Source organism: Cetorhinus maximus, chromosome 3, assembly GCF_964194155.1.
Source record: "Cetorhinus maximus chromosome 3, sCetMax3.hap1.1, whole genome shotgun sequence".
Lineage (NCBI taxonomy): Eukaryota > Metazoa > Chordata > Chondrichthyes > Lamniformes > Cetorhinidae > Cetorhinus > Cetorhinus maximus.
The window spans coordinates 86086878-86110671 of NC_135881.1; the positions used below are offsets into that span (position 1 = coordinate 86086878).

Here is a 23794-nt window from a genome sequence, read left to right on the forward strand (position 1 = left end):
CCAGCCCAGTATTGCTGCCAAGAAGATATGGCCCCGAAAGGCAAGAAGACTGCAGCTCCATGGTTTAATGATGCATCCTCCAAGTGCCTTTTGGACGCCATGGAGGCCCACCGTGATGTCCTCTACCCCCACTCTGGCCACAGGAGGGGTAGCAACATTACCACTCCGGATTGGTAGGTGATGGCAATAGTGCACAGAAGAGGTTGGTCATCCAATGCAGGAATAGATAAATTATCTCATCAGATCCACCAGGTTAAGGCAATCACCTCATCACTCTAAACTCTCACATTCAAGCCCATCCATATTCACTGGCATCTCACTCACTGCCAGCTTAAAGGACATCACGACACACTCTCTCACACACACCCTCACATCTCTATCTGGCCTAATCTCCTCTGGGGACTGCCTCTTCAGCCCGCACCATCTAGAGGCCACTTGTACAGATCAACTTGTGTCCCCATACACACCCTGGGATACCCCACTTCCTAGAACAGCCCTCATCCTGCAGTCTCTTCCCTTGCTTGAGGTCACTTCTCCCTCTTCCCCAAGCAAACCCTAGCCCTGCAGTCATTGAGAAGTCACCATGTCTTATGGCTGGGTCTAATAGGTAAAGACCTGCCCGTGAGCCCCACTAAAAGTGATGTGGTGCTGACCGCGAAGCTTGGTGCTGATGACTGCAAGTGCTGCACGAAGCAAGGCAGGCACACAAACCTCAAAGTCCCAAGTGAATTGCAGCTCACCAGCTGCACGTCGCTTATGTACAATTGTGAAACACATTGGTGTTCCAACGTGGGGGGATAATTCCAATGGGTTGGCCTTGCAGCAATTTGCAGATGTATTTTCTTTTTTATTCATTCATGGGGTATGGGCTTCGCTGGCTGGGTCAGCATTTATTGCCCATCCCTAATTGTGCTTGAGAAGGTGGTGGCAAGCTGCCTTCTTGAACCGCTGCAGTCCATGAGGTGTAGGTACACCCGCAGTACTGTTAGAAGGGAGTTCCAGGATTTTGACCTAGCGACAGTGAAGGAACATCAATATATTTCCAGGTTAAGATGGTGAGTGACTTGGAGGGGAACTTCCAGGTGGTCATATTCTCATCTATCTGCTGCCGTTGTCCTTCTAGATGGTAGTGGTCATGGGTTTGGAAGGTGCTGTCAAAGGAGCCTTGGTGAACTCCTGCAGTGCATCTTGTAGATGGTACACACTGCTGCTACTGTGCGTCAGTGGTGGAGGGAGTGAATGTTTGTGGATGTGGTGCCAATCAAGTGGACTGCTTTGTCCTGGATTGTGTCAAGCTTCTTGAGTGTTGTGGGAGCTGCACTCATCCAGGCAAGTGGGGAGTATTCCATCACACTCCTGACTTGTGCTTTGTAGATGGTGGACACACTTTGGGGAATCAGGAGGTGGGTTACTCACCACACGATTTCTAGCCTCTGACCTGCTCTTGTAGCCACAGTATTTATTTGGCTAGTCCAGTTCAGTTTCTGGTCAATGGTAACCCACAGGATGTTGATAGTGGGGGATTCAGTGATGGTAATGCCATTGAACATGAAGGGGCAATGGTTGGATTCTCTCTTATTGGAGATGATCATTTGTGTGGTGTGAACGTTACTTGCCACTTGTCAGCCCAAGCCTGGATATTGCCCAGGTCTCGCTGCATTTGGACACGGACAGCTTCAGTATCTGAGGAGTCGTGAATGGTGCTGAACATTGTGCAATCGTCAGCGAACATCCCCGCTTCGGACTTTATGATGGAAGGAAGGTCATTGATGAAGCAGCTGAAGATGGTTGGGCCGAGGACACTATCCTGAGGAACTCCTGCTGTGATGTCCTGGAGCTGAGATGACTGACTTCCAATAACCACAACCATCTTCCTATGTGCTAGGTATGACTCCAACCAGTGGAGAGTTTTCCCCCTTATTCCCAATGACTCCAATTTTGTTAGGGCTCCTTGATGCCTCACTCGGTCAAATGCTGCCTTGATGTCAAGGGCAGTCACTCTCAGCTCACCTCGGGAGTTCAGCTCTTCAGTTCTATGTTTGAACCAGGGCTGTAATGAGATCAGGAGCTGAGTGGCCCTGGTGAAACCTAAACTGGGCATCAGTGAGCGGGTTATTGCTAAGCAAGTGCCGCTTGCTAGCATGTTGATGGACCCTTCCATCACTTTATTGATGGTGGCGAGTAGACTAATGGGGCGGTGATTGGCTGGGTTGGATTTGTCCTGCTTTTTGTGTACAGGACATACCTGGGCAATTTTCCACATAGCCAGGCGGATGCCGTGTTGTAGCTGTACTGGAACAGCTTGGCTAGTGGTGCGGCAAGTTCTGGAGCACAAGTCTTCAGTACTATTGCCAAAATGTCGTCAGGGCCTATAGCCTTTGCAGAATCCAGTGCCTTCAGCTGCTTCTTGATATCACATGGAGTGAATCGAATTGGCTGAAGAGTGGCATCTATCAGGTTCCCGACATCTGACGGCACAAAATGTAGCCCGCCACTGATGGGCAGAGCAGACGATTGCATTGTGAAACCAATTTTTGGCCTTCTTGCCATCTTGTCTGCTCTCACCAACATGCCCGACGTCAGCGGGCACAGAAAATTCCTCCCCAGGGCTATGATGATGTTCATAATGACTGGGAGATGCAGACAGTTGGAGTTGGCTTCATGTCTTCTTGTAGTGGGTCACTGAGTTGCCCTATTGTATCTTTGAAGTGCATTGTTCTTATGCAGAACTCCTCAGAGGTTCCTCATTTGGTACATGTATACTCTTTGAAGTTTTGTATTATTGCATTGTTCTTGAAGGGTGCTTGGCTCTCTTTTCATCCTTGCTGTGTCACTCCTCCCCTTCCATTACAATGGCAAAAAAATGTGTCCATAGAGATCATACCTACTTCTGAAATACCTTGATTATGGGTGGGTTGAAGGATATGTCAAGACTGTGGTGAGCTGACCCAATGAAAGGCATTCAGAATCAAGTCCCGGTCTTAGTAGAAAAATGTCCAAAAAGAAAATGGATTCAAAGAAAGTTTTCAAATTTCAAAAATCACTATATAATGTTTCGATACTCTTTGACATGTAGTCATCTGGTATTACAGAACTTGAGTACTGCTGAAAAAAGACATGTTGCGTCCTGCACTGATCAGGACAATCGCAAGAATACCAATGTTAGGGGAAGCAACAACTTTATACTGTATGAGAAGAGAGTACTAATTGGCTGGCAAGTGCACACCGATTGGTAGAGGTGCTGCCATTGAGAATGCACCAGTTAATGCTTACTGACAGTTAACTGCCAAGCATTGTTTGAAATTTAAACCAGGCAGCTTGACTGATTGGTCAAGGCATTGCCCTGATGAATGAGCCAATGAATGGCTATCACTTATTTTGTTTAGCTGAAACAGGTGCAATGTGTGCAAATGTTCTTTCTGTCAGCAAAGAACAGGGCCCTGTGTATTAATATATATAGCTTCCAGTACATACAAATGCGCCACACTGTGAGTCCAACTGACAAGCTTAAATTGGTTGTCAATGTAATTTTTAGCACATTGAGGATTATTTAGCAAATGTTGTCCAATCATGGAATCACATCTAATGTTGGACACTGTGTTTTGAGTTTTGCAAGCACGTGCTAGTTGGGTATGGATACCAATCACTTTCTGTGCCCAGTCTATTTCAGATTACCCTGGAAGGTCAAAAATATCTCAAAAATTTGAGTAACAGGTGAAGCTAGCTATTTCACGCTACTATGCAATAGCAACACGAGTGGTATTCATCACTAACGAGATGCTGTCGTCAAGCCAAAAAGACATTCTGCCTATCACACAAATGAGTAATGTGGTATATGAATTTCAGTGCCAATGTGAATGCTAGGTATATAGGTCGTATGTCTCAAAGACTGGTGGATCGTATCAAACAGCATGTCCCTTCCGCTGTTCGCAATGGACAAGATACAGACCATTCTCAACACTACTAATCAGGGTCCACTTGCCGACCAATCAGCATTCTCTTATCATACAGTATAAAGTTATTGCTTCCTCTGACATTGGTATTCTTGTGATTGTGCTGATGAGTGCAAGACGAAAAGCTTTGACAAAATGTCTTTTTTCAGCAATACTCTTTGACATCTCAAACTTGACATTTCCACGACAATCAGGTGATCCAGGCAGCTGCTGTAACTAGTGTATCTCAATCTTACTCACCAAGAACACAATAGCAGTACAGACCAGAAATATTGAAACTACCATGCCATTGCCTCTCACATTAACATAAAAATTCATTCCCTTGCCAGTTGTCAGGCTGTCCCTGAGATTGAAAGGTTATTAAAGGGACACACAGAAAATATAATTTTTGCTGCAGCTCTTCACAGGTATTTCTTGAAACTAATGTAAAAAATTATTTTGTATACTTGGACCATATTCTGTGAAAGATTGGTTTGGAAGACCCTTTCTTAGACTCCACCACTCTCCTTTGTGTTCCATTCAGGATCCCATTGCACTTGAGTTAAATAAAGAAAGAAGAGGATGAGTAAGAGGCTTTGAGTGACAGGAAAGCAAGGGGCTGAGCCATTTGGTTTACTGTTACGCTGCCAACCAAATATATCAGCCAGACACAATTATCTGGACACGCTATGGCAGAATTTCCTAAAGAGATACCAATGCAATATGCTGCAAGAAAGTTTCCAGCTGAACTCATGGGCTGGCATTACATTTCCAGTAGCAGTGCAAATGAAAGTTGCCTCAAACTTTTTACTTCTGGTTCATTGTTGGTCACCATTGAGGACTTTGGTAAGATCAATCAATAGGCAAACATAGGTGACTGAGATGCCTTGTTTACAAGAGCAAATATTTACATCACCTTCCCATGGGCAGGATATCATACCCACAGAATTTCCTTCATTAAGTTAATCTTTCCCTTAAAAGTATCCAGTAAATCCGCTAAACAGGACTTCACACCTACATCAATGCCGACTTCCTCTTGCCACACTTTCCATACCATACTGAACCATACCGATCTGGATGTTTCATTGTCCCCTCTTTCAGAATGCCTTGTGTAGTAACTGAAAGTATAGCCTCTCCTACTGTCTATCGGGGTCATGTGATTGTTCTTGGTGGCTCCGACCAGTGAGCCCTAAGCACGGGTAATCCAGGGGGGGGCGGGGCTTCTTGTTGAGGATCTGGTTCAAGAAGGTAGCATCCGAAAAGCTCTCTGTAATAAAGTTTATCTTTTTTTTGTTGAAATCTGTCCAGTACGTCAAGCCATTACATTTGGTGGCGAGGGTAAAATAGCTCCGACGCTGCACCTCACCTTGCTAATTTGAATACATCAAATCTTAAGAAAAAAGAAAAGAATACTCACCAGTCATGCCACTCTGGCAAAATCGATCCTTACAATGCACCTATGGAAGACTGGAGCCAGTATATATAGTGCCTTGGTTTTTATTTCACAGTGAACGAAATTACTACGGAGAAGCAGGAAGCAATCCATTAGAGTGTATGTGGTAGCAAGACAGACAATCTCATCCACAGCTTAATGGCCTGAATGTGCCCAATTCTAAGTCCTTTAATGAATTAGTGGAGCTCATGAAAATGCTTTCCTAGCCGAAGCCATCCGTAATAATGCAGTGGTGTAAGTTTAATTCCAGAGTTGGGGCCACAGGAGAGTCCATCACAATCGTATAGCAAAGTTGAAGCAGTTGAATACTGCGACTTCGGAGACACACTCAGTGATACGCTGTGGGATTGATTAGTTTGTCAAGTTCACGACTACGCCATTCAGCCATTATGCTGTGGATGAGATTGTCTGTCTTGCTACCACATACACTCACAGATTTGAAGTGCGCCATGGAAATAGCTCCAGCCATGGAAAGTGCTGGGAGAGACTCGCAGGCTTTGCAACACGTACAACGTGGCGCTGTTCTCCATGTGGGGCAGGAACCTACCGCTGGGCGTGGCGCGAAAACCAGAGACACAGCAACGAAGCGAGAGGGAATGTCCGCTGTTAGAAACACAAAAAGGCCCAGTAGAAACACTTCAGCAGTGACCCCAAGATTAATTTGTTATAGATGTGGGGGTGACCACGCACTGGAGACCTGCAGATTCAAGAAGGCAGAATACCATTACTGCCATAAGGTCATGTAATAAAGCAATGCAGGGCAAAATCGAAACAACATCAAAACAACTGGAAACATAGAGCAGCAAACCAATATGATTGAACTGAATGATACAACAGAACCTGAAGTTGCCGATACCGACATCTATTCCCTGTACAAAGTCACAGCTATAAAAACCGAACCTATTACTGTCACAATCCAAGTTAATGGGAAGCCACTCATAATGGAGGTAGATACGAGAGCCTCAACCACAGTAGTGGGAGAGCACACATTTAAATACCTAAATGAAGGTACCCGGCCACTGAATCTGGAGTGGACAACCATTCAATTGAAGACCTTCACTAGAGAATCCATACAGGTAAAGGGCATTGCCACAGTACCTGTGTCTTATAGGCAACAGACTGCCCAACTTCCGGCGATCATAGTGACAGGTGAAGGACCTAGTCTTCTGGGCCAAGACTGGTTGCAGAAAATCAAGTTTAATTGATATGAAATATTTCACTTGAGAACAGGAGGAGTTCCTGAACTGCTAAGAAAATATGACAGTGTATTTTGTGATGAATTAGGGAAATTAAAAGGTTTGCAAGCAAAAATATATGTGGATCCTCAGATGAAACCCCATTTCTTTAAGGCCAGACCTGTGCTTTATGCCTTAAAGGTGAAGGTGAATGCAGAACTGTGCCAGTTAGAAAAGCTGGGCATGTTCCAACCAGCCCAATTCTCGGAGTGGGCAGCGCCCATAGTCCCAGTGGTGAAGCCTGACCAAACTATATGCATTTGTGGGGATTATAAATTGACCGTGAACAAGGCAGCCAAACTAGATAAGTATCCTATCCCGAGGATAGATGACTTACATGCAAAGCTAGCTGGAAGCAAATCCTATACAAAACTAGACATGAGCCATGCTTACCAACAATTAGAGCTGGATAGCACGTCTAGAGAATAAGTGACCATCAACATGCACAAGGGTCTCGATCAATATACTCGCCTAACCTTTGGAGTATTGTCTGCATATGCAATCTTCCAAAGAATAATGGAGAGTCTTTTGCAAGGACTTCCCTGAGTGGTAGTATACCCAGATGATGTTCTGATCACAGGGTCAACTGAGGCCGAACACTTGGCTAACCTGGAAGAGGTGCTAAGAAGATTCTTGGAAGCCGGCGTAAGATTAAAGAAAGAGAAATGTATATTCCAAGCACCAGAAGTCACTTAGCTGGGTCACAAGGTGGATGCCATGGGTTTGCATCTGGTAGAAGAGAAAGTTCGGGCAATAAAAGATGTGGCGTCTCCATCCAGTGTAACTGAACAAGTCTTTCCTGGGTGTGATCAACTATTATAACCACTTCTTGCCAAACTTGTCAACAGTATTAGCACCATTACACTTGTTGTTAAAAAAGAATCACCGCTGGTCGTGGAATTCACAATAGGAAGAAGCCTTTGTGAAAGTTAAGAAGCTATTATATTTATTGGGCAGAATTTTACGTCTTGCGGGCAGGCGTGCGCCCAACCCAATTGGGCATAACAAGTGCACAAGAAGACACTGGGCGACCATCCCAACGTCATCCTGTGCTCGGACGATATTTCACTCGGCGGGTGCGCGCCAAGGTTGGAAGCACACCCACCGACAATTAAGAGGGCAATTAAGCCCATTAACGGTGCAATTGTCTCCGATTTCTCATGGTCTGTACAACCTTATGGGTGGCGGACAGGCGAATCGGCCAGGCAGACTGTGCATTCATCAAACCTCATCCAAGGCAGGATGAGGTTTCCTTTATTAAATAAAATAAAAATAAAAATCTCCAGATGGCATTTTTATCATCTATATGTTCAGGTGCCTGAATGTTTGGACATTTTTTCCTGATTTTCAAAAGTTTATTTCATGGTTTTCGGGTCTGCAGCTCCCTGAGGCAGCTCTCTCAGTGCTCACCCGTGCCCATGGAAACGTCATCACCCACCCTCCTCCTGCCCTCACCCAGGCAGCGCTGAGATTTTCAGTGTGAAATCATGCCTGAGGGCTGAACGCAGTTAGTGGTCTGTTTCCTGACTTTTCCCGGGCCCACTGATGCTGCACCCTCCTGCTGAAAATTCAGGCCATCGTATTTATTGGTACACTACGACTCATCAAAAGAATTGGTATTAACATGTGATGCTTCTCCTTACGGCGTGGGAGCTGTGTTCTCACACAGAGTGGAAGATGGATCAGAAAGGCCAATTAGCAATGTCTCCACAACCCTCTCCACAACTGTGAAGGGTTATTCCCAACTGGAAAAGGAAAGTTATTGGTGGTATTCGGAGTGAAGATATTCCATCTGTACCTGCATGGACAACATTTCACCAATGTATCGGACTATAGACCATTAATGGGTTTATTCAGTGAGGATAAAACCATTCCGCCAATAGCATCAGCAAGAATTTAACATTGGGCTTTGATATTATCTGCGTTTGAGTATATCTTTATGCACCGTCCTGGCTTACATATTGCAAATGTGGACGCACTCAGTCATCTCCCATTACCAGGTAACATTGTACATGCTCCAGTGCCACAAGAAGTTGTGCTGGTACTGAATTTGTTGGATTCTTCACCTGTGTGTGTGAAGCAAATTACAAATTGGATGAACAGAGATCCAATTTTGTCAAAAGTCAGAGACCTTGTATTGCAAGGGTGGTCAAATTTACCAGTGTCTGAAGAGATGAGATAAACATGCCAAAAATCAGTGTTAAGTTATCAAGGTGGAATCTTGTAGTGGGGATCAAGAGTTGTCATCCCTTCGCAAGGTAGAGAACCACTCTTGACAGAGTTTCACAGTGCGCATTCAGGCATACCAAAGGTGAAAATGCTTGCGCGAAGCTATGTCTGGTGGCCAGGCATTGACAGTGACATTGAAAGTATGGTTAGACACTGTCTCCACTGTCAGCAACAACAGAAGTTGCCTATTTCAGCTCTACTGCATCTGTGGGAGTGGCCTGGTTGACCCTGTGTTAGACTACATATTGATTATGTAGGAACATTCTTAGGTACCATGTTTTTATTGATCATAGATGTGTATTCCAAATGGATGTGTATGAAGTCAGACCAGCAACATCGAGTGCAACTATTGAAAAGCTGCGTCATAGTTTTAATGTATATGGCCTACTGGAAGTCATTGTTTCTGATAACAGTACAGTCTTTACCAACACAGAATTTCAGAGATTCATGAGTTTAAATGGAATCAGATATATTAAAACAGCACCATATCATCCCTCATCAAATGGTTTAGCTGAATGAGCTATGCAAACTTTCAAACCTGGAATAAAAAGGTTATCCGAATTCACTCTAGAAACTCAACTTTCCCGCTTTCTTCTCAGTTATTGTTCAACTATGTGCTCAATGCCATCTGAATTACTGATGAAACGCCGCCTATGTACAAAGTTAAGTCTGGCATTTCCAAACTTAGAGGGGAAAGTAGAAATGAATCAGAGTAATCAAAAATTGAATCACAATATTCATAGCAAAGCTCGCAGATTCACTGTAGGAGACACGGTTTTCGGGCAGAATTTTGAAAGTGGACCTTGTTGGGTTCCTGGAACAATTGTCTCAGAAACTGGCTCCTTATCCTTCCAGGTGGAAGTGGAAGACTGAATTGTTCGAAAACATGTGGACCATCTTCGGAATAGAGACGCATTCCAACAACCAGCTATTCTGCCTGTGATTAATGTCAAACCATTAATCCCTGAAGTGACAGATCAACCTAGAATAGACATGCTCAATGTTTCTGTAGAGTTGCCAAACCCTGAACTGCCACTTCCTAATGATACATCTGGTGCTGCAGTTCCTGATCATGTCGATCCTGTGGAAGAATCTCAAGTGGTAGAGCTTCGCCTCTCTAACCAAATAAGGAAAGCACTTCAGAGACTTAATCTTTAATCACCTGAGTTGTATGTATGTATATGTTGTTGGATATTCAAATATCCTCAATGAATAGAAACAGTAAAAAAATTAAAGGGGGAGGAAATGTAGTAACTGAAGGTATAGCTTCTCCTACTGTCTATCAGGAGTCACATGATTGTTCTTGGAGACTCCGACCAATAAGCGCAGGTAATCCGGAGGGGCAGGGCTCCTTGTCTCGGGGCCTGGTTCAAGCATGTAACACCTGAAAAGCTCTCTGTTATAAAGTTTATCTGTTTCTTGTTGAAATCTGTCCAGTATGTCAAGTCATTACACCTTGTAATGTTAGATTCATTGACTCGTCATTTCCTCGATCATGCCTATTTTAAAGATTGGTGTGATGTTTAGCACTTTTCAGTGCTTAAGGACTATTCTATTTCTACCATTTCCCTGAAGATAAACACCAGGGGCTGGATTTAATGCCCTCGCCCCCCCCGCCAATTGGTTTGAATCTTGCGAGGCACATTGTAGACACGTTTAAGTTTGTTACTGATTTATAATTAGAAGTTTAGTTATGTGTAGTAGTCAAGTAATCGAAGTACATTAATCCAATATGATATTATGCTGAATTGTGGGACACCAGTACGTCACATGACTTGGTCTTTGTTAGCAGTCTCACTCACGCTTGATAAGTGAGAAAGACAACATGACCCCAAGGCGGTGATGCAAGACATCAAGGTTGAACAGTTCTGCTCTGAGGCTAGCAACCTCCGTAGCTGTTAGAACTTATCAGTTGTATTCCCCTAAAATTCAAAGGCCTATTGTGCAAAGGGAAGCAGGGAATTCAGCCTTGTGCCTTAAATTAGTGAAGCTTAACTTGTCATGTTTTAAAAGAACAAGCAGTCACTTTCCTTCACAATATGTAACCACCTTTGATTCTGTAAGTTTAGAATTAAGATTTGAAATTAGCCTTTGTAGCTAATTAGTACGCTTGAGTTCTATTACTTAGGAATATGTATTTGTGGAATATGTCAAATGTTATATTTTTAAGTGAATCTTGCTGCCTTAACTTTAGCACACCAGTCACTTTTAAGCACTGATTTTATATGTATATTATGTAGGCTTTGGGTAATTTCTGTAACTTTGCAATTTTTGTAAGGCTATGCACCACTCTGTATTTTTAATTGACTTATACCAAGCACTAGCAGATACAACAAAAATATACAATGACAAAGCAGTTCTTTCAACCAAAACACACTGACAAGTGCCTATCTTAAGAGTTTTACAGGACATATGACATTAATACCCGTAGATTAATTAGACAGCTGGACGGAGGGGTAAGATGTCACTAGAAATCACATGCTCTCTTATCTCAAATAAGCAGATATCGAAACTATCCTGAGGCCCAAACCACAATCAAAAGTCCATAATATTATTTATGCTATGCAAATAATCCAACATGCATGTACACAAAGAATTACCCTCTACATAAACCACATCTTTTCCTTTTCTCATAGTGTTCTATTTGTGTCCGCCCAGGTCTGCCCTCCGGCAGGATTCATAGTACATTAATTTTGCTGCTGCCCATAACATCCCTATTATTTGCTGACTCTGTGCAAGTCTAGGCTTTGGGCCTGGTAAATTTTAGATTATGACCTGTACAATGCTCCACAGAAGAATTGAGGTGTAGTTCTGCTGTCTTGATAGCAGGGAATTAGCTCTGACTTCAAGTGATAAAGACATAGAAAATATACTAGACAAACATTTTTTCTGTGTATCCACAGAGGAGACTATGGGCAGTTCTCCCCAGCATGTGTCTTAAAGAAATAAAAATTTCTGATAAGCCCATCTATGATAAGTTAAAGGAAAGCAAGGAACTACGTTTGTATGGACTTAATACACTGACAATTAAAGAAATTGCTAGCAAGATCATTCAGACACTTGGGGTGGATTATACGAGGCACCGAGTCCCCACTCCTGCCGAATTGGTCGTTAATAGGCTGGAGGTGGGATTTCCACCCCTCAGGAAAAGTAAGTTTTGCATCAGAGAGTTGCCAGCCATTCAGGGCTAGCAGCTCTGAGGTACTGGCAGGCGCCACCGTGGTCTCTGCCAACATTGCACCTGAGGCTTGAGGAGGTATTCAGCATTGGATCTGAACTTTGTAAGTGTATGAGTGTCAAGGAGCAGGAGGGGACGTCGATGAGGGCGGTGGGGCCAGGATTTGAGTGGCCATGGGGGGAGGTGAACCTGGGGTGTGTTAACACCTTGGCAGGGGTGGAGAGGGGCCTGCAATGGCCCCAGAGAACCAGCTAAGAGAGAGCCTCCATCCCTGCCATCAACATAAGCAGGGAAACCTGCTGGGATGGCTGCTTGGCATGAGCCTCTCCCGCCACTGGGTTAATCTTGGTGGCAGCAGGATGAGGCCCTTAAGTGGGCATTAATTGTCCACTTAAGGGCCCTAATTGACCCACTGGTGGGCAGGCCACCCAACACCACCCCACCAGTAGTAAAGTTGCTGTGGGGGCAGGGACAGGCAGGTAGGTGGCAGGCAGGCTGCCCATTGGACAGATTGGAGAAGCTTGGACTGTTTTCCTTGGAAAAATAATGGTTGAGAGAAGATTTGAAAGAGGTATCAACATAGGTAGATAGAGGGATGAGGTCTTGCAATAAGAATTTAGAGAGCTAGGTAGCAGATTGAAAAGCAGGACCTCAAAGGTTGTAATCTCTGGATTATTTCTGGTGTCACATGCTAGTGAGTATAGGAATAGGCATATAGAGCAGATAAATGTGTGGCTGAAGAATTGGTGCAAGAGGGAAGGCTTTAGATTCCTGGATCACTGAGTCCATTTCTGGGGAAGGTGGGACCTGTACAAGTCTGAAGGTTGCACCTGAACTGGAACGGGACCAACATCCTTGTAGGAGGTTTTGCTCGTACTGTTGGTGAGGGTTTAAACTAACTTAGCAGGGGGATGGGATACAGAGTGGAGATATAGTAGGGCGTGATACATGGACAAGTAAAGAAGAAAAACCAAGTCAGCCTGGAAGACGAAGCATATGTAGTCAAGTTAAGGCACAAGGGAGCATGGCAAGGCTGGATGGCATTTATTTTAAAGCAAGGAGTCTTGCGAGTAAGGCAGATGAGTTGAGGGTGTTGATTAACACATTGGGATATGATATCATTGCTATCACATGGTTGAGGGAGGGGCAGCTCAATATTCCGGGGTATAGAATCTTCAAGCGAGACGGGGGTGGGGGGAGTGGTGTAAAAGAGGAGGTGGGGGTCGCAATGTTGATCAAGGAGTCAATTACTGCAATAAGGAGGGATGACATCTTAGAAGGTTCCTCAAATGAGGCCATATGGGTAGAACTTAAAAACAAAAAGGGGGCAATCACATTGCTGGGAGTATACTATATACCCCCAAACAGTCAGGGAAAGATATAAGGGCAAGTATGTAGACAAATCTCAGAGAAGTGTAAAAATAATAGGGTAATGATAGTAGGGTATTTCAACTTCCCCAATATTAACTGGGACAAAGTGAAAGGCTTAGAGGGGCAGAATTCTTAAAATGTATCCAGGAGTGCTTTTTAAGCCAGCATGTAGAACGTCCTACAAGACGGGGTGGTGCTGGACCTAATTTTAGGGAACAAAGGCGGGCAAGTCATAAAAGTGTCAGTGGGGGAGCATTTTGGTGATAGTGACCATAACTCAGCAAGAGTTAAGGTAGTTATGGAAAATGACAAAGGTGGACCAGAAATAAAGGTTCTGAAATGGGGAAAGGCCGATTTTAATATGATAAGACAGGATCTTGTCAAAGTGGACTGGGAGCAGCTATTTGTAGGAAAAACTACATCAGAGCAGCGGGAGTCATTCGAAAAGGAAACAGTGAGATTGCAGGGCCAACCTGTATAGGTGAAGGGCGGGACCAACAAATCCAGAGAACCCTGGATGTCGAGGAATGTACAGGATTGGAAAAGGAAAGAAAGGGAAGCTTACGGTAGATTTTGAGGGCTCAAAACAGTGGAAGTGCTAGAGGAGTATAGAAAGTGCTGGGAGTTACTTAAAGAAGAAATTAGGAGAGCAAAGAGCGGGTATGACAAGACACTGGTGGGTAAAATAAAGGAAAATCCAAAGACATTTTATAAGTATATTAGGGGTAAGGGGATAACTAAAGAAAGAGTAAGGCCCATTAGGTACCAATGTGGCAACTTGTGTGAGGAGCCAGAAGACATAGGTGAGGTTTTAAATGAGTACTTTGCATCTCTATTCACTACAGAGAAGGACGATGTAGGCATAGAAATCAGGGAGGAGGACTGTGATATACTTAAACAGATTAGCATTGAGAGGGAGGAGGTATTAGCGGTTTCAGCAGGCTTAAAAGTGGATAAATCGCCAGGCCCAGATGAGATGTATCCCAGGCTGCTGTGGGAGGCAAGGGAAGAGATTGCAGGGGCCCTGACATTGATTTTCAAATCCTCTCTGGCCATTCGAGAGGCGCCAGAGGACTGGAGGACAGCTAATGTGGCACCATTATTCAAGAAGGGTGGTAGGGAAAAACCAGGGAACTATAGGCCAGTGAATCTAACATCAGTGGTGGGGAAACTTTTGGAAAAAATTCTGAGGGACAGAATTAATCTCCACTTGGAGAGGCAAGGATTAATCAAAAGTAGTCAGCATGGCTTTGTCAGAGGGAGATCATGTCTAACAAATTTGATTGAATTTTTCGAGGAGGTGACTAGGTGTGTAGATGAAGGTAGTGCAGCTGATGTAGTCTACATGGATTTCAGTAAGGCTTTTGACAAGGTCTCGCATGGGAGACTGGCCAAGGAGGTAACAGCCCATGGAAGCCAGGGTAATTTGGCAAATTGGATCCAAAATTGGCTTAGTGGCAGGAGGCAGAGGGTGATGGTCGAAGGTTGTTTTTGTGACTGGAAGTCTGTGCCCAGTGGTGTACTTCAGGGTTCAGTGCTGGGTCCCTTGCTGTTTGTAGTGTACATTAATGATCTAGACATGAATATAGGAGGTATGATCAGTAAGTTCACAGATGACATGAAAACTGGTGATGTGGTAAATGGCAAGGAGGAAAGCCTTAGACTACAAAACAATATAGATAGGCTGGTCAGATGGGCAGAACAATGGCAAATGGAATTTAATACTGAAAAGTGTGAGGTGATGCATTTTGAGAGGACTAACAAGGCAAGGGAGTGCACGATGAATGGTAGGACCCTAGGAAGTACAGAGGATCAGAGAGACCTTGGTGTGCATGTTCATAAGTCCTTGAAGGCAGCAGGACAAGTAGATAAGGTGGTTAAGAAGGCATGTGGGATACTTGCCTTTATTAGTTGAGGCACTGAATACAAAAGCAGGGAGGTTATGATGGAGCTGTATAAAGTGTTAGTTAGGCCACAGTTGGAGTGCTATGTGCAGTTCTGGTTGCCACACTACAGGAAGAATGTGATTGTACTGGAGAAGGTGCAGAGGAGATTCACCAGGATGTTGTCTGGGCTGGAGTGTTTCTCTCATGAAGAGAGGCTAGATAGGCTGGGGTTGTTTTCCTTAGTGCAGAGAAGGCTGAGGGGGGCCTGACTGAGGTGTACATAATTATGAGGGGCATAGATAGGATAGATAGGAAGAAACATTTCCCCTTAGTGGAGGGGTCACTAACCAGGGACAAAGATTTAAGGTAAGGGGCAGGAAGTTTAAAAGGGATTTGAGGAAAGATTTTTTCACCCAGAGGGTGGGGATCTGGAACTCACTGCCTGAAAGGGTGGTAGAGGCGGGAACCCTCACAACATTTAAGAAGTATTTGGATGAATGCATGAAACACCATAGCATACAAGGCTATGGGCCAAGTGCTGTAAAATGGGATTAGATTAGATAGGGGCTTGATGACTGGCGTGGGCACAATGGGCCAAAGGGCCTCTTTCCATGTTGTAAAACTCTATGACTCTATGTATTAAATATCATGAGAGATCTGGACAGAGTAGGTTAGGAGAAATTGTTCCCATTGGTGGAAAGATTCGAGAACCAGAGGGCACAGATTTAAGGTAATTGGTAAAAGAAGCAACAGCGACATAAGGAAAAACCTTTTTACACAGTGAGTAGTTAGGATCTGGATGAGAGTGTGGTAGAGGCAGGTTCAATTGAGATTTTCAAGAGGAATATGGATTATTATCTGAGAAGGAAGAATGCGCAGGACTACATGGAAAAGGTGAGGGAGTAGCTTAGGTGAATTGCTCGTTCAGAGAGCCAGCACATACACAATGAGCTGAAGGGCCTTCTACTGTGCTGTAACCATTCTATGATCTTCCAGCTGGGAATGCAGAAAGGTATGACAAGAGCAACATCATTGGAATAAGATACCAATCTAATAGAGCCGCAACACAGCTACCTGCATGCTAAACACAAAAGAAGCATGTTATAGACTGAGTTAAGTGGTTTCATAATCAATGAACTGAAGAAAAGCTCTGTAGCTCAACCATATCCATCTGAGAATGGTGGTTGACAATCAGGCAAATAACTGGAGGAGGCTCTGTAAATATTCCCATTTTCTCAACACGTGAACTTGACAAATGTTTGCTGGTGTAATCAATCAGAAGCATCAAATGGATGATCCGGCCCAGAACTCTTTCAAAGTCCCCATCATCATAAATGCTATTGTCCAGCCAATTTAGTTAATCTAAATTATGTATAAGGGGTTCATTTTAACTGTGTGATAGACTAATGAGTATACATCATCATAGGAAGTGATGCAATGTCTCAATGTCTCATGATCTTGCTCTCTTGTAGACCTCATGGAAAGATAAAGCCAATGTAAGATGTTTTCCATTAAAGTTAATGTGTTCCTTCCCTCAGCAGACTCTTTGAATATTTTGTGTTAGCACAGCAAGACTAAGGATATTATAGTGGCAGAAAGTTTCTTTTTTCACTGGTGGGATGTGTGGGAATTGCTGGCTAGCACTTATAACCTTGTTCAGAAGGCATTTTTAAGGGTCCACCACATTGCTGTGGATCTGGAGTCACATGTAGGCCAAAAGGCTTCCTTCCCTAAAGGACATTAGTGAACCGAATGGGTTTTTACAACAATCGACAATGATTTCATGGTCATCACTATACTTTTAACTCCAGATATTTATTGAATTCAAATTCCACCACCTGGTAGGATTTGAACCTGTGTCCCCAGAGTATTAACCTGGATCTCTGGATTACTAGTCCAGAAACAATACCACTATGCCACCGCCTCCCCCAAAGTGAAAGAGCAAGTATGGAAAAGTGTCTACCATTATCAGAAAGTTTTGAGCAGGTCGCAGGTCTCAACTAAGCAGAAGGATGGCTGAACTGACACTGAAGATTTACCAGATATCACACTACAATGGGCCTCGTGGTGAAGCCGAGCGGTGAGCAGGTCAGTAAGCTGTTATATGTGATGGGTAGCTTTCTGGACGATATCCTAGTTAGACAAGGGATCAATGAAGTAAAAGCTACGTACGATGAAATAATAAAAACACCTGATGCGTACTTTAATCTGCCAAAGAATACGATTGTCTAGTGGGCTAAATTTAATAAGCGTACTCAAAGACATGGGGAAAGTATTGATACATTTATCAATGATTTGTGTAGGCTTGCAGAGAACTGTCACTATGGCAGCTTAAAAATTAACTAATCATAGAGAGGATTGTTGTTGGAGTCTTGGATGTAGCATCATCTGACCACTTGCAGTCGAGAGATGATTTAACCTTAACAAAGGCTATTCAACTGAACAGATGAGCTGAGGTCAGAAGTAAAATCGATCAGTGATTCAGGGTGACAGAGAGAACCATATGCCAAAAATGACTGACTCAGTGGAGTATGTTAAATTTAACAGCAGAGAGGTGGCCGCACAAAAGCAGAAAAGGCAGGAAGAGTGTCCATCAGCCGCCCCAGCTAACTGTAATCGGTGTGGAGGGAAAAAACACAGGTGCAAAAATTGTCCCACCAAAGAGGTCGAATACCATTTTTGCAGAAAGAAGGGTCACTTTCAGGCTGTGAGTCACAGCAAGAAGCTTCTACAGAATAAGCAAAAAGAAAAGCCTTTAAAAAGTGGCAAGATCCATGAAGTAGAAGATATGATTCATTTAAGGCGTCTGCCCTTGGAGAGATCCAGGAACCAAGTGGAAGCTACTGGAGTGCTGGTTTCCTAGTAGAGGGAAACAAGCCGCGCTTTAAGTTAAACATAGATGCAACAGTTCTGGTCTTTCTGATTCTCAATCGTGGTTGGAGAAAAGTTCTCTTCAACCATCATGCATAAAATTACATGGGCCAGGAGGTATAGAACTTAAGGTCATGGGACAACTAAATGCAACCCATCAATAAAGAGAGAAGTTCGCTATGGACAAGTGGTTGAACAGACTCATCCACAGTCCTACTCATCCAAACAGATAACGGTATGGTGAGACAGAACAGACATGCACTAGTGGCCACACAGAAACCACCTCCTACACAGTTGAAGCAGTATTCTACCCAACCAAACAAACCAGAGATGCTGCACTCATCGAAAGATCCAGATTTGGGTTAACCAGGTTGGTGAACAAGAGTAATCTCCAAATTCTCCTTCTGTCCTGAGGAGCCTGAAAGCTCACATTCAGGACTCAAATCTCCAATCTCCTCCAAAAGGGCAGAGGACCTGTTTGGGTAGACTAGTGAAACTGCCACAGTGATTGTCTCCCAAAAAAAGAAATTGAAGTAAGTAATGCAATGTCTCATGATCTTGCTCTTTCTTGTAGGCCTCATGGAAAAATAAAGCCTCTGTATAATGTGTTCCATTAAAGGTAATGTTTTCCTTACCTCAGCAAACTCGTGAATACTCTGTATTAGCACAACAGGACCAAGAATGTTATTTTAAATAAGTGGCCAATTCCACCTTTATATTGACATAGTGAAAGCCACAAACTCTGACAACATCCCTGTTACATCGCAAGACCTACATACCACAACTAACTGCCCCATTGGCCAAGCCACTTAGTGCAGTTTTGACATGGATGTATATGATTTGGTGCCTACCAAATAACATAGAAAAGTGCTCAGGTATGCCCTATCCACCAAAAGCAGGACAAATCTAATCCAGCCAATTAATGCCCTATCAGCTTCCTCTGAGTCATCGGCAAAATGACTGAAGGAATCATCAACAGTACCATCAAGTCACCTGTGATCTCTTTGGTGACACTGAGGTTTGGCTCACTGTAGCCCTGAGTGAGACATTGATGAAAGATTTGAATGTCAAAGGAGCAGTGAGAGTAGCTCTCAGCACCAACAGAGTATTTGACTCAGCTTGGCACCTAAGAGCTTTAGCAAAACTGAGGTCAATGGATGTCTGGGGGAAAACCCTGCACTGGAATCAATATCCACCCACTCCATCACCAGTGCACCATAGCTGCAGTATGTAATAGCTATAGAATGCACTGAAGCAATTAAATTACTTAAACTGAAGCACCCAGGCAAATGACTTCTACCACCAAAAATAGTAAAGCATCACCATCACATTCACCTTCAAGTTCACCTCCAAGTCACATACAATTTTCATTTGGAGAAATATTAACATTCCTTTATCGCCAATGGGTCCACTTCTTAGACTTCCCTATCTTACACCATTGTGGGCATATTGTCATGATAATGGTTGCAGTGCTTTAAGGAAAAGGTACAAAAGCACTTTTTTTGGGAAAGTAAAGAAGGGCAATAAATGCTGTCTTGTTAGTGTTCCACATGTTCCGGGAACAAATATAAACTTCCTCCACCTCATGGTGTTTACCACCATAAAAGTAGATGAATCAAGCCCCGCCACGAGGTGTTCGTTTGGACTTTGTTGGTGGATGCAACACCTCTTTTTGGTGAACATCTAGGTAAAAAGGAGATTTGCACACTCATGGGTAATGCATGCCTTATAGGTGTCGGAAGAAATGAGGGAAAGTGGTCAAAGAAAGCCATTAAGCATGAAAATCAATGATTCTTGGGGAAGAATAAAATAAAAGCAAAATACTATAGATGCTGGAGATCTGAAATAAAAACAGAAAGTGCTGGAAAAAGTTCAGCAGGTCTGCATTGGTGGAGAGAGAAACAGAGTTAATGTTTCGAGTCCATTGTGACTAGGTTCTGAAGAAGAGTTGTACTGGACATGAAATGTTAACTCTGTTTCTCTCTCCACAGATGCTGCCAGGCCTGCTGACTTTCTCGAGCATTTTCTGCTTTTATCTTGGGGAAGACTGCTGACCTCCCCCTCCTGCAGCTCTCTCTATTGCCTCTCCACCTATAATGTGCAGAGCACATTGGTGACCACCTCCTTCCCCCTCATCTCCCAGAGCTGCTAGCCCAATCAGAGGGCCGCAGCACCACTGCTACTGGTAGCCACTGCTGAGGCTGCACGACAAGGAAGAAAGCTGAGGTGCTTGCGGTGAAGAGGTAAGTTATTTTGCAGCAAGCTGTGGGCCAGGCAGGCAGCCCAGCGATCGGCGGGGAAGAGGGAGGTTGCGGGTGAAGTGGGGGGGGCGTGGTTCATGTCACCAAGTGGCAGCATCGTAGCCATAGGTGCGGCCACTGCAACCAAGAAAGGGGCTTTCTGTTGGCCATGGAGTGGACATTAAGGAGGACCTCTCCTAACCTGGGAACATGCTGAGAGGTCGCCAGGATTTACCTGGTGGTCTTACCATGTGGTGGTGGGCCCTCCCATTGTGGGCAAAATGAGGGTGGTGGCAGGAAGTGGCCCTTAATTGAACACTTAAGTGGCCAAATCGGCCAACCGTATTACTGATAATATCCCATGGTGGGAGAAGATGTGCCTTCCCAATACCTTCCCTTGATATATAACCAGCCCTTCCGTTCCCTAGCCTGGTGCCATAGGGCTGGGAAAATTCAGCCCATAGCCTGCTCCTAAAAATAGGTTTGAAAAGCACGTATGTTGTAAAGTCACAAATGAGAGCAGCTATGTGCCATCCGACACTAGCTACCATTTGCGAGTGTGTGAACACCCTGCACTAAGGAACCTACTGCTAGCTTGTGCTTTATACTTGCCACATTTAATGAATGACACTTCCAGCACTTTAAGATTGTAACATTACTCAGCACCATGAAAGAAAATAAGCCTGCTGTTGTATTTACAAAGATCACAATTTGGCACTATCAACTGTATTCTCCCACTAAAGCTGTATGTCAAGTTTAAAGTGAAAAGCAAGGACAACATTCTGCAAGATCACCTAGAAAAATGTCACATGTCGATATATTCAACATAGCAAAGTATTTCTTCCTTGCCTGCCCTCAGTTCAGGCCATAGGTGAGACTCTGTTGATGCACTGACACCACCATCCATGCTGCTTTCATAATACTAATCAGTTCCAGGGTATTGTCCTCCTCCAAATCTGATTGCTGAAAGAAGGCATTTTACCCTCATGATTTTCCATCTATCACTTTAGAAGTTGATGGCAACAAAATCCTAACCAAACTAACATGCTTCACTAAGCACTGGAAGTACCGAAGTATATAAATGAACTAACACTCCATTAGGATGCAAGGTCAGTTTGTTGCCTTCAAAGCATTTACTTATTTGATGCACAATGGTGCTGGGGCTGTTTTAACTGCCATATATCTTTAACCCTGTGCAGCGGCTATACATTTATCCTTCTTGTCAACATAGGAATGATGTGGTGTGCGGGTCAGAGAATCTAAAAGAAAAACAACTCATTCTTTAATGAGGATAACACTATAAAGTAAATATATTCAAGACATTCTTACAGATAGGTCCCAGCTCCATAATGTTATCGAATGCACAGGAGGGAGTGGTGCCAAGTGTTGCACAAAGCTGTGGGTATAAAGAGAAAAAAATAAAGAAAGTTAGCTGACTAATTCATTCATTCATTCTCTTTCATTCTAGACAATTGGAATAGCCTGAGATCAGTAGTTTTACCGTGACATCAGTAGTGGGGAAAATGCTAGAGTCTATTATAAAGGATGTAATAACAGGACACTTAGAAAATATCAGCGGGATTATGGATGGATTTATGAAAGGGAAATCATGTTTGACAAACCTACTGGAGTTTTTTGAGGATGTAACTAGCAGAATAGATAAAGGAGAACCAGTGGATGTGGTGTATTGGGATTTTCAGAATGCTTTTGCTAAACTCCCACATAAAAGGTTAGTGTGTAAAATTAAAAGACATAGGTGTTATAGTTGACCTTCAGACAACTTTTCTTAGTGGAAACATTTGACTTTATTTACAAGACAGCAGTAGCAACTACATGCGTCCATCAAACTCCATAGCTGAAGAAGTACTCTCTTTGTAGAGGTTCCCCACGATACGAACACATTGGTTTACACAGATTATGTGATCTTACAGCACAGGATTATTCTTAAAGCTTCTTTCCAACATTTCCTAAAACTATAATTACTACATTCCTCCCCCCTTAACTTTTCTGTATATTTTGTATTTACAAGGATTTTTATCTCATGACATTACAATATTTGCAAAGGTCATGAAATTACAAGTTCAGTCTTTCAGGTAATTTCCTGATCCGTGTGGAACGTTGCAGCTCCACGACTTCAGAATCTTTTGTAGGAAACACATTCTCTGGAACCACATTAACATCAGGTACCTCATTAGGCACTTGCAGTTCAGTGCCTTCGACTCTGACAGAGACATCGGGCATGTCTGTCCTTGGTTATCTTCAACAGGAACCAGTGGTTCAGTCATTGTTACAGACAGAACAATATCTTGCTGTGGTAGCTCTCTTTATCTTAAATGATCCACATGCTTACCGGTGATCTGGCCCTCCACTTCCACGTGGTATGACAATGGTCCGGTCACTGAACTTACTTTACCAGGTAACCACTTTGGTCCTCCACCAAAATTCTTTACATATGCTGCCTCTCCAACAGTAAATTGTCTCACGACTATGGAAATCATGCGTCGCTTTTTAGTTCCCTTGACTTTTCTTCACCTTCCCCTCCAAATTGGGAAGTATTAGGCTCAGTCTTATCTGAAGACAACTTAAGAACATAAGAACGAGGAGCAGGAGTAGGCAATTCAGCCCCTTGAGCCTGCCTTGCCATTCATTACGATCATGGCTGATCTCATTTCGGCCTCAACTCCAATTTCCCACCCTCTCCCCATAACTTTTCAACCCATTACTAATTAAAAATTTGTCTATCTCCTCCTTAAATTTTTCAGCTTCCCGGCATCCACTGCACTCTGAGGTAGTGAATTCCACAGATTCATGGCCCTTTGAGAAAAGTAATTCCTCCTCATCTCTGATTTAAATCTACCACCCCTTAGCCTAAATGATGGCGGCTCATCAGTAATTCTGCATCTTCTCTCTACGTGTCTTCTTCTTTTTACCACAGAATTTAGTCTTGGCCTTCTTTTTGACTTCACTGTCAGCCAGACTTCTTTCAGATGCAATCTCAATTTGGAGCTGAGTCACCCAAGACTTCATTATCTGCCCGTCTCTTGGAAAGTTCTACGACTTTTGCTTTCAAAGCCTCTTTAGCTTCATTTAGCTGATTCTTCAGCTCTTCTGTCTCTTTCTTTTATGTGTTGGCTTCCTCCTGGAAACTTGAACATTGCTGCATCTTCTCTGCCAACTCATTCTTCAGTTTGTTCAGAGAGGTGTCAAATTCTTCCTGTTTTTCTTCGTACTTATCCAGAGGCACAAACTTTGACCTGAGGGAACCTTGTAGTGTGTGAAGGTCTTTCAACAGGTTTTCCTTTTCTTTGCGAAGATTACTCACTTTGTCTTGAGCCCTGTTATTTAGCAGGATCTCCTTGAGTTTCTTCTGCTGCTCTTCCATGTCGTTGTTTAAGATAG

At 43.5% G+C, this 23794-nt stretch overlaps 1 protein-coding gene across 2 annotated transcripts in view; it reads right to left on the reverse strand.

Moving 5' to 3' along the window:
- Positions 1-23794, reverse strand: part of ddc (dopa decarboxylase) — a 184231-nt gene that overhangs the window by 77762 nt on the left and 82675 nt on the right. For both annotated transcript variants that reach the window (XM_078538627.1, XM_078538626.1), the window contains one exon: positions 21725-21791. In XM_078538627.1, coding sequence (XP_078394753.1) covers positions 21725-21791 — 67 coding nt within the window. The remainder of the gene's footprint in view (positions 1-21724; positions 21792-23794) is intronic.